General features: G+C 37.5%; 1 protein-coding gene across 3 annotated transcripts in view; it reads right to left on the bottom strand.

The window, feature by feature from the left end:
• Positions 1-1,967: 1,967 nt before the first annotated feature.
• Positions 1,968-11,483, bottom strand: part of IMPA1 (inositol monophosphatase 1) — an 11,857-nt gene continuing 2,341 nt past the window's right edge. The window contains exons 2-8 of one of the 3 annotated variants that reach the window (XM_009634467.2): positions 10,742-10,875; positions 8,647-8,751; positions 7,265-7,310; positions 7,015-7,123; positions 6,183-6,291; positions 4,563-4,714; positions 1,968-4,145 (exon numbers count right to left, since the gene is read on the bottom strand). In XM_009634467.2, coding sequence (XP_009632762.1) covers positions 4,027-4,145; positions 4,563-4,714; positions 6,183-6,291; positions 7,015-7,123; positions 7,265-7,310; positions 8,647-8,751; positions 10,742-10,875 — 774 coding nt within the window. In that variant the 3' untranslated portion in view covers positions 1,968-4,026. Of the gene's footprint in view, positions 4,146-4,562; positions 4,715-6,182; positions 6,292-7,014; positions 7,124-7,264; positions 7,311-8,646; positions 8,752-10,741; positions 10,876-11,483 lie in introns of those variants that run through there. The other 2 variants (XM_035890103.1, XM_035890104.1) reach the window with 2 other exon arrangements.

Raw genomic sequence — 11,483 nt, 5'->3', positions numbered from 1 at the left:
CGCCTCCCCCTGCCGCTGTTTGGCTTGCCCTTGGCCAGCGGCAGACACAGGGAAAACTTCTGGCAGCTTCTCACAGAAGCCACCCCTGTAGCCCCCCTACTACCAAGACCTTGCCACAGAAACCCAATACACCGCTGCATAAAAAGGGGCAGGCTTCTGTTCGCCACTACTGCTGCTGTACAGTTGTTGCTGTTGTATTTTGAGATACTTTTCCTTTACTTAAATGGGTGTACAGAAGGCCTGATTCCTAACTAGAGCAACATTGGTGTAGGGAGAACCATCTCAGTGTAAAAAACTCATCACTGCAGCTGTGCAAACCATGGGTAAGTAAGACACACGATGTATAAAATCAAGCTAACAGAGCAGTCATCGGCACAGGCTATAAGCTTCTGGAACAGGATGCACATACACCATTATTTTTGACATCTTACTAGCTTGAATCGTGCTAGGAAATTATTTCTGCTCTACCGGGGGAGATCTAATCCATCCTCCTCAAACTGGCAAGTTTGTAGCTCTTCAATACAGTGGCGTAACGTGCTCTCAGCTGAGCGCACTCCTCCAGTTTGTTTGTTCCGGACGCGGCACATGGCTTTGAAGCGCAGCAGATTTTGTTTCCCCTGTTGTTACAGCAGGCAGACAGCGGAGAGCAGGCACAGAGGACATTTCAGAAGCTCCTGATCTTTGGGAAGCTGCGGATCTTTGTGTGAAGATTGCACAAACTGAGGAGTGACGTGACAGACTACATTCGCTGTCACTTTTGGTGCGGGACAAGCAGTAATCCAGAGGTCGAATGGATTGTGTTGTCCGGCAGATCTGGCTGACCCTGGCTCCAGCAGAGATTCTGGAGGTGTCACATCACTGACAATATCCTTCTGATGCCTGGAGTTTGTGCAAACAAAGGAAGCCATGCCAAATGGCCGTAGATCCCAAAACAATGCGCTGTTGGGAAGCTGCCTGTCAGCACTTCAGCGACAGGATCAGACTTGTGAAGAAATTACTTCCACTCACAGGTAGCCCACAGAGCTGAATTAGCAGCTGGCTTTGAGAGGATGGGAAGAAGCCATTCACTCAAATTCTGAAAGTAAAGGGCAAGGGACCAGTTAAATTTGGCTGCACAGTCCTTTAATTTCCAGTAGTACTTCTTGAAATTCTTCACTTGCTCCAGTTGCTGAATCTGTCTGGCTGATCTCCTTCTTGAGCTTCTGAGTGTTCTTCACTCAGAGGTGAGATTCAAACCACAGTTGAATTTGCCAGCTGAAGTCACGGGTTGTTCACTGCCAAGCTCTGTGAGAAAGCTTCCTGTATACTGGACTGTTGATGCCTTCATGAGGAACACTCGTGATCTCGATTTGACAGCCTATCTGTTCACTCAGCGGTAACTGGTTTCCCATTCTGACTGTCTCATTGCCCAGCAAAAGCTATCTTGTAAATATATAACTTTATTTCAATTTATTAAAAACTCGTAAGAAGATTATCTCTCTCCAACTTTCAAAGCAAGGAAAACAGGTATTTTATTGTTTAGAACATTCAGGGACTACCTCTCATACATAAGCTCTCAGAACCATGTTGGTCACAGAGCAGTCACAACTTCTGTGTTTTACTACAAAAAACATTTACTCAAAAATTTGCTGAAATTGCAGGCTAGCCCAGAACCAAAAAGAAAATGCCTTTCAACTTAGTATTACATTTCCTTGCCCTTTCACATGATGCAAGAAGCGGCCACATATTAGATGAAGAGTTACCTGAGAAAATAATGCTTAGCAAAGCAGCAAAGGTGGATTTCTGATCCCCCTGAAAGGGAGACTGACATTAAAAAGAAAGCAGACAATTGAGAAAAGTAGAGTGAGAGGGCCAAGATGGGAAATTCATATTTTTTTTTCCTTGAAGAGCATTATTAGGCAAACTAACAATGAGAAAGCTACATGCTTCAACCAGCTGACGGGCCTCCAAAACAAGTCCCAGGCAAGATAATCTGTGAAGTTCGAGCTCTGAGGCTGGAGGTGTTTGATGCACTGTGATCTCAGTGGAAGGTTTTGGAATGTTCACTCTAAAAACCTACTGCAGGTGTATACGTAATCCCACTTATCTAAAGACACAGCAGTGTTTGATCTTTGTACAGCAGAGGCCGAGAAGAGGAAGTGTCCAGCTCGGAGAAAGTGTGAAGCCCACAAATCCAGCTTGTTGGGACCCAGCACTGTGCTCTGGCAAACGTTAAGAAAGGAAGCACATCTCAGGCCGCTGCTGCTAAAGCGTATTTATTTCCAATGTGTTCTCCAATCTCAAGTATTTTTTAGACACGTCTCCATTTCACAAGTAGATCAGTTTAAAAAAAGTTACACAATTTGTTATACAAAAGCCACAGAAATGGTACAGCAGACATAGTTCTCAAGAAATAATGATGATCCCACATCATTTACAGCAACAGAGTTACAGTGAAATGCTCAAAAAGTTTCTACCCTCGTCAATGGGAATTTAAAAAGTAAAATTAATGTAAGCCTGGCTTTTTGACAAGGCTTTTAAATAGCAGGCTGTTAATCATCTGGCATTAGATACAACTTCAAATGAAATACTTCTGCAAAATCTGCAAAAATCAACTGATACAAAAGACTGAAATTTATTTAAGAAGAGATCTGTTTAAAGTGACAGAGAACACCATTTTCCAAAATAAAAATAGTGGGACAGCGGTACAAAAAGGCAGGTTTTCCAAAGCATTGCTATGCCTTGACTGGACCACCAGTGAGACAACTTTCTTCAGGAAACTCTAGACACAGAAAAATCAGTCTGAAAACTGAGCCAAGTTGTATCTTTTTTTTAAAGTGCATTAATTATTTGAACAGTACACTGATACTTTTAACAACCTTAAATACAAAAATTCAAAGAACCAGTATAGTTTTCAAAGTTCAGAACAATTGACACCAAGGACGAAATTACTAATATTTCTTGGATTTATAAACCCTTTAGGTTTAGAAATGTATCTTCTTTTGTGCCTGTATACTCTATAACACAATGGAAACCTCATCCTGGTTGGTCACTGCTTTCATAACTTACAGAAAATGATGTAAAAAAAATCTGGATTATGGGCTTTTTTTTTTTTGCCAGCTGAGTTACTGAAAACTCTCTGGGATTTTAATGATTCCTTAGACCCTGAAACACACTCATCCATGGAGAAACCCAAGCAAAATTAACAGGAATTCTAACTGCCAAGAATAAGATAGAGGTCCTAGTATGAGCTGATTCCAACAGTCAAATGCAAATCATACTTCATCTTAATTTACAGTTAAGTCCATTTGGTGATAGAAGATTTGCTCAGAACTTACTTCTGGGAGACACATTTTCTGGCACAATAACTATTATTTTTGCAACTATAATGAATTTGCAAGCATACTGGCCACATAAAGGGCTACAGAAGAGACTCTGTTTAATCTACCGTAAGAAAGGTAGAACGATGACTACAAAAACAATGACACCTGAGTAATAAAGGCTTTAAATTACAGCCAAAACTACAAGCAACCAAAAAAAGTTTGGAAATGTGTGAACTACCTCTACAAAAACTGTAACAAGGTAAGGAAATTGACACACTGATGACAGCAACAGGCAAGAGAAAGAAGGACTGGATAAACAGCAATGCCTTCGTCTTTTTGGGTTCAGGATCAGATGTGATGATGTGGTGTTAAGACAGGGAATTATGTTTTGTCACTTACGGAACTAGAGTTTTTTATTTATCTGTACATCAAAGAGCCTCTTGCTATGCCTTCCAGTGTAGTATAAAACTTGAAAATATCAGTTGTATGTATTTGCTTCTTTTTATAGAGCTCTACGTAGTCGTGATGTTAAATAAAATACTTAACAGTGAAAGCTTACTTGGAACGTTGGTCCAATCTCAAAACACTACTTAGCAGTCACACCAATACTGAAAAACTACCATCTATTTATCTATCTTTTTATCAGGTTCAAGGTGTAGAACAACCACCACATGGGAGTATGAGACAACATTATACAGTTACATTTAAGGTGTAGTTTTGGTACTCAGTTAGTTGCATCATCCCTTTTCAGAGGAATTATTTGAAGTGCTTTGGCAATCCTCTCCCCTATAGCTCGACTACTTGCTGCAATTATTCTTCGGGACATCAAATCAAACGGTCCACCTAGAAATCAAAGCAAGTAAAGTAACCAGCTTATGTCCAGAGAAAACTAAGAGTTGGTAAGAAAATGAGCACTGAAAAAAATCAAGATAGATGATATACATTACTATTTAGGACCAAGTTTTGCCCCTAGATAAAAATGCATTTAACACAACAGGTATCTCATATGAGCTACATTTAAATTCTCTTCAGTGTATATTTATTGTCTTTTTTTCACTCTTCCAGGTGCTCAGCTGAGGGAGTAAAGGTTGTGTTGTACTTTAAAAACATACAATTAACTCTTTGTCTATCAACTGGGTGGGAACTCAGTTCAGTAGTGGTAACTTGGAAAGAGGACTGAAAAACCTCTTTGCCTTCTTATTTCAGCTACGTTTTTCTCCCAATTAACTATTTAAAAGGACAAGAGAGTATCATGCATACCTGATACATCTAGCAGTACTCCACCTGCTTCAGTAATAATGATTCCAGCCCCTGCCATATCCCAGCAGTGAATCCCCATTTCGTAATAGGCATCCGCTCCACCCGTTGCCACAAGGCACATGTTCACAGCTGCTGTACCAACGGCTCTAATCCTAAAGGAGACAGTTGTTTTTTTAACTGAGAACAGTTTGTAAGACAGTCACAATATCTGTGTACACTGCGCAGAGAACACTGAAGCATCACACGCAAAGTGATCTGAGCTAGAGAAAATGTGATGGAATGCTGCAGTGAAACGAATAAAAAAATTGGGAATGAAGTTTTGCTTAAGTAGCTAGAAGAGCTCTCCAAATATAGCAAATTTCCAGAAATTACATTCGTGAACTCTGTTAAACATTTTCTTTTCCTTGCATGAAAGCACATCTAACTTCTTAACCTAAACCATATTATGGAAAATAATCTACCCATGAAACAATAACAGATACTCTATTTTGCCTTTTGAATACAACAATTCAAGTAGAGCGTACACAGTTCTCAGTGTTGAAAAAACAGTTACTTCAGTTTCTCTGGTGATGCTCAGTAAGCATCTCTGACTTGCAAAAAACCCTAACAGCAGTAATCACAAAAAATTCATTACACAGCATAAATTTGGTCTGGATAACTTCATCAAAACCCTTGTGTTACAAATTTCTGTTTCTTTTGGAAATGTTAATGCACTTAGTAAGTGTAAAAATAACTGCAGTTATTTCAATTATCGGTAAAATGTACATTAAATTCTAACCAACAGCAGCTAAGTTACTGCAGGAAGCAACTTCAATCAACTCCAATCTCTATTTTTACAAATAAAATACCGAAGTTGAACTGACGACATACCTAAAATGTATTCCCTAGTTACAATTTAGCATATATTCTTTAGACTTTTTGAAATTAGAAAAAAATCTACATGCTAAGTGTCAAAACAAGAATCCTGAGAATCTCAGCATAAAACTACCCCTTTTAGCTCAGAAACATGAATAGGGTTTGAGTAACAAAAAACCATCTACTGAAACCACCTTTAGATGTAAAATGGTTTGCAGAAATGTAGGCTTTGGCTTGTCTGGAGGAGAGGAAGCAGGGAATGTAACCAAAGTAAGAGCAGTTTATGGACAATTTCAACTACTTGGACAAATTAAAAAAAAAACATGCAGTGTTGAAAGAGGAAAGGGAAGGCTACTTTTGTCTTCTCAAATATATTTAAAAAACCCCAACGATTTTCATTAGTACAGGGAAAGGAAATTAAGAAATGTAATATAGCTTCTGTCTATCCAGTTTTATTCCTTGTGCGTTTTGGAAAAAAAAAATACAAAACTGTATTTCATTTTTCTAAGTAGTAAATACAATACTTTTTAGTCCTGCAACATCAAACACGTTTTGCTTCTCAGTACTGATTGTTAGGGTTCTTTTATATATGTCCCGGCTCAAAAAAGTTAAATACACTGAGAATTTCTCTGCAGAAATAATATTTCATATTTAAGGTGTCAAATGTAATGCAACCAATCCTTCCTAAAACTGATCATATTTGCATATTTACAATATTAATGCTATTAGTAAATATAAAAAAAAAAAAAATAAGAAGTATCTTACCCGTGAATAGGAATACTGAGAAGTCTTTCCATGTTAGAAAGAACTATTTTTATAGTCTCTGGATCACGGTTTGATCCCAATTCTGTTACTAAAAGGGATTTTGTAATGTCTGGAAAAAAAACAAAACCTCACTTTTCCAGCAGCACAACATACATAGTAACAGCAGAGTTTACATCATTGCTTTCTTACAAGACTGAATAAAAGTAAGGTATTTTTAATAAAAATATTACTTATATTGAATGTATAAAAATCTGTTCTTACATGGAAAATGGCAGGAAAAATAAAATACAGCAAACAAAGCATGATCACATTCAATTGTGCATATACATTAATCAATGTCATTAGCAAATAAAATTCTATTGCTATAAAAATTAGAACAGTCCTCAGATCTTTCAAGGTTCCGCTTTATGTGTGGATGTTCCTTTACATAGGTTAGTAAGTATGCAGGAATGATACAGATTTAAACCACTAGTTCACACCTGGAAGAATTTTCATTGTTTGGTAGATTTGTAACAGACTAAAGAACAATCACAGATGGGTTACAGACATACAGGGAATTAAAAACAAACAAACCACAACACACAGACACACAGGGAATAAAATCTTCAATTGCTGAGTCCTGATTTTGCAAAGATCACAAGCATGTTATATGCATCAAAGAGAACATGAAGCTGTTTCTCAAAACTGAACAACCCATGGCCAAAAAAAAGCCTGTCTTTGCAAAACAAAACTATGAGCTAAGAAACAGGAATTTATCCAAGTCTAAAACTGTTGATGCCTCATTTGCAAAATAAATGTAATGGCTAGAAATAAGCTTCTCAGTTCAGCTTACCTTCTTGGCCTGATACTTGAAGTTTTTGACCATTGCAAAAAGCACCTTTTCCTTTTCTGGCAGTATACAGCTTGTCTTCTACACAACTATACACAATCCCAAACTCTATCTGCAAGAAAAAGTAAAAATACCTTGAGGTTTTTTTCCCCTTTCTTCCTATTTACCATGAAAATACAGATCTTAGTTATAACTAGCAAAAAGGAATTAATTTGGTTTTGATGGACTAGATATTAAGTAATAAAAAGTATACCTTTTTGTTTACAACAAAGCCAATTGAAACTGCCACAAATGGAAACCTACAAAACAAAACATTTCACTAATTTATAGTGAGATACTATGCTTCTTTCATTATCATGCTTAGTCTTAATAAAAACAACATTCAGTTAAATGTAATGTATATGTCAAAACCAAACTTGGACTATATAGGAAATACTAGTTTTCTGGAACTTGCACAATTTACTATGAAAATAGACCAAACAACGCTGATTATCATTCAAAATACAGACTTTTCCACCCACTGAAACTAAGCCTGTTACAAGTTAGGGACTATCACCCCTCTTACAGCTGTTACTAGCTTACAGACTGCCATCTTATAGCCACAGAATACAAGCAAGCCTCTATGCTACTAACCTTTCTCTGAAGGAACAAGCTGGCCAAAATGGTCTCATCAAAAGAAGCAAGTCACCTCTCCCCCCACCTCCACTTTCTCCACCAAAGCAACGAGAAAGACAGATATTGAAGTGAAAAGGAAGAATGCATGCGGATGAGTGAAGGCACTGGGAGTATATAGGACATGGTGAGCTGCATCTCAGTCTAAGTCTTTAACAGTCAAACTTTTTTTTTTTTTAAAAAAAATTAATTATTTTTTACTCTTCAAAATTGGCAGTTCCAAAACATTTGCTTTAATTATTATCTGCAAAAAATAGACTTCTAAGTCTGTAAATCCAGCAGAATGGGTTCTTTTCTCATAGCTGTTTGAACATGTTATTTAGCAGGATTCAGCAGCTACTTAAAGCTGTGGTGCACACAGCAGCAGTCATTTCAGAACTGGAATCAAGTATGCTCAGAAAAGCTCATCAGGGCCAAAATCTACCATGTTTCAAAGACAGGAGGAATAGGCAGTCAGCATTACACTGAAAGTCCCCTCCTTATCTTGGTGCAAGACACCACTAGACAATTGCTGGTGATATTCTGCTTTCTTTCATGGTAGCGGCTCCTAGATCTCAATGAATTTGAAATTTCTTAGAAATCAGCACTTGGCGCTGTTATCGCCCCTCTGAAGATGCTGCAACTCCTAACTCTGAGTCGTGTTGCTTTACCGTTAAAATCTGCCCACCTATCTTTGGCACCTGTACCAAAAGCTGCTGACTCCTGCCATATAGTATGGTCCTCTCATGGAACAACTGCTGTTGGTTACTGAGTAAGGCTATTATAATACTTACAGTAATACTAAAGTGATTACAAAAACTGCCCAATGGCTCTCAGTAAATGCAATCTGTAACTATTAACAAGTTCATAGTATCTCTCTTTTTAAAGTAATTTAAAAGTGAAAAAACCTTACTTTTGTGGAACTGGAGAAAGAAAAAAGGTAATCAGGTGAGTTGCTAACATAATAAAAAATGAAAGGTGGACCTGTGTACGAAGTTGGTAGTTCCGTCAATAGGGTCTATAATCCATGTGGGGTTATCTGTCAAAATGCTGCCCTCTCCAGCTGCAACAGATTCTTCTCCGATGAAGCTAGAGTAGCAAACACATTTAAAAGATACAAAGAAGATGTTTAAAATGTCTGAATTAGAAGAGTGTCCTTGAAATTGAAATTCTAAAGTGAGATGCAGGTTTTTGTACCACCAGTGATCATATGTAAAAAGCTGAGAAATACACAATTTATCTGGAAAGCACCAACCACATCTGACCATGCTTGCATCAGTATTTACGATGTCAGAGATAAGCACAATATGTGCAGAAAAGAACTTTACATTTTAATACCCAGTACTGGAATTTAACATTCACAACACTGAAGTTTTCATTATTTCTTCCAGTAACAGCATCATCAAAATTCGGTCAGAATACTTGTAGCTATTTACACCTTTCAGTTTATTTGTGCTATAAACCACTACTTTTTCGCTTGTGTTTTAACTGAAGAAAGCCTTTGTGGTCATATGCAGCCACTGTTAAATTCGTAGTCCGATTTCAACCCAAATATGACAGAAAGTTGTTAGTCTCAAAACTGGTTAGTTTTACAAGCATTACAAAACGGTAACATGGCTCCAAACCAGAGCTCCTCCTGAAGAAGATGGTAGAGTACACGCTCAACAGAATACTAACACACAAGGCACAGTGCGACAGGAACCCAAATTTCACAGTTTTTGCTGCTCGTGAAGAATATTTGTTTTGAACTGCAAAATCACTGGGATGAGTGTAAGCGGGTGGAATTCTCTTCTATGCCTTTTGCATGTTGTTGAATTTATCACATATTACTCAGCCTATGAAAAGTACGCATCAAACACATGCTTCCCTCCACAAACATGTAAAACAAGGAGAACTGTTGAGAGTAAACAAATAAGGTCCCTTTAATATTTATTAGGAGTTTTAGGATTAACTATGGAAGTGAAGATGATTGCTCAGAAAGAACAGCATGTTTGCAAAAAGCAGCAGATGTTCACAAAGAAGAGAGAGACTGAATAGTTATTTCGGTGGGTGAGTAATTCATTAGGAAGAAAAATTCAACACCAGTATGTCTAATGTGATATCGATTATGTAACATGAAAAGAAGCTAAAAGAATTCTAAAATGTTCATCAGTGTAACAAAAGCTGTTATTTTAAGGTCATTCCACAAGTCTGTATGCTTAAACTAACTGGGTTAGGTTACTGACATTTTGCATCACCTCAGTTGTTCCAATTCTATGCATATTTATTAAGTTTCACATGTACAGCTACAATAAGAAAATCTCCAAGAAAATGCAAGAAAAATTAGCAAACTTTAAGGAAAGTGTATTAAACTTGAGCCACTATGTCAAAATAAGAAAGTCCCATGCAAGTAAAAGTAAGTGAAATATATTTATTCTTGAAGGGTGAATTGTATATCTTCTGGGGCGGGGGGAGGCGGGGGGAAGGGAAGAGCAATAAAAAAAAAAATCAGCATTTTCTATGACAGACTTTCAGTTATGCAGAATCACGGCAGACTTTCAGTTATGCAGAATTAGAAGATCCTGTCTTATAACGAAGTCTGATGTTCTTAAATGGCATGAGATTTTCCAAAGCCATGCTCAGTACCATGGGACCCATCCACTTCAGAGTGTGAAGGCATGCTAGATTCAACAGCCAACAGCAAACAAGAAATTTCAGTTCCAGGTATCTTGAGGGCATGTTTGATTCTCCAACACAAATAACTAAGAAGTTATTTACAGCTGGCTCAACTAGACATGACTTTCACCATAAGTCTTGAGCAAAGCTAAACACAGACCCTGGGGACACCTTGTCATCTTACTACAGCCCTCTAAGCTAATGACAAAATTAGGTAGCAGTTAATTTAGAAGCATTTGGGCAAAACTTCAACCCACTACTACTCTAAAATACTTAATATACTGAGGGTAAGGGAGACTTCTGTAACTTTCCAGCATGCCAATCGTAATGAAATTTCACCAAGCAAAATCATAAACTTTCCATTTTCTTCTTCCAGTCACCTCTCCCCTTCTTCTATCAAAAGTGTATTGAGAAGAAGCCATACCTGTGAGAAGGATACTTTTCTTTTATCGAAGAAATAATGAAGTTTTCTACTTTTTGATCAGTTTCTGTCACTAGATCTGCTGGTGAACTTTTAGTCATAACAGTTATTTCTTCTTTGAGTGCTCCACGGATTATCTGATAACAAAAGAAAGGAAAAGAAAAAAAAAAAAGCTTTCTCCACTATCAGTATGGAAAATATTAGTTTTCCCCAAAATTTGAGCATCATTTTTATTGTAATTTCTATACTGCACATACAAAACACAAACACAAGCAGTGACAAAACCTGGATTCAACTGCTGGGGAGCTGGGGCTTACCCTTGCATCTGTCTCTAGTCCCTATTCAGCACAAACTTTTACATGACCTTAAATCTAAATACAACAAGAAGATCCACTGATACGTGAAATTGAGCACTATTTTATTAGTTTTAGATTTATAAATTTAAATACAAGAGTTGAATGAAACACTTAAGACTGAGCTTAAGTCAGCTATGTTTAGCCAGACTGGGTATTTATGATCTTAAAACTATTAGAATCAGCTTAAGCAAGAATCCATTCCTCACAGCCCACAGAATTATTTTACTATAACTTAGAAAGATTTTTCTGAGGGAAGACTTTAATGAGGCCACTGCAGGGACAATGCTCTGCACATTCCGTAGCTCTAGGGGACAGAATTAGTACATGTGCCATCCTGTCTGGCTGCAATAGCATTCAAATGTACCAAGCAGAACTACAAAGAACTGAAC

This window comes from Egretta garzetta, unplaced genomic scaffold (assembly GCF_000687185.1).
Source record: "Egretta garzetta isolate BGI_Z169 unplaced genomic scaffold, ASM68718v1 scaffold251, whole genome shotgun sequence".
NCBI classification, from domain to species: Eukaryota; Metazoa; Chordata; class Aves; order Pelecaniformes; family Ardeidae; genus Egretta; species Egretta garzetta.
This window is presented reverse-complemented; position numbering and strand designations above follow the sequence as displayed.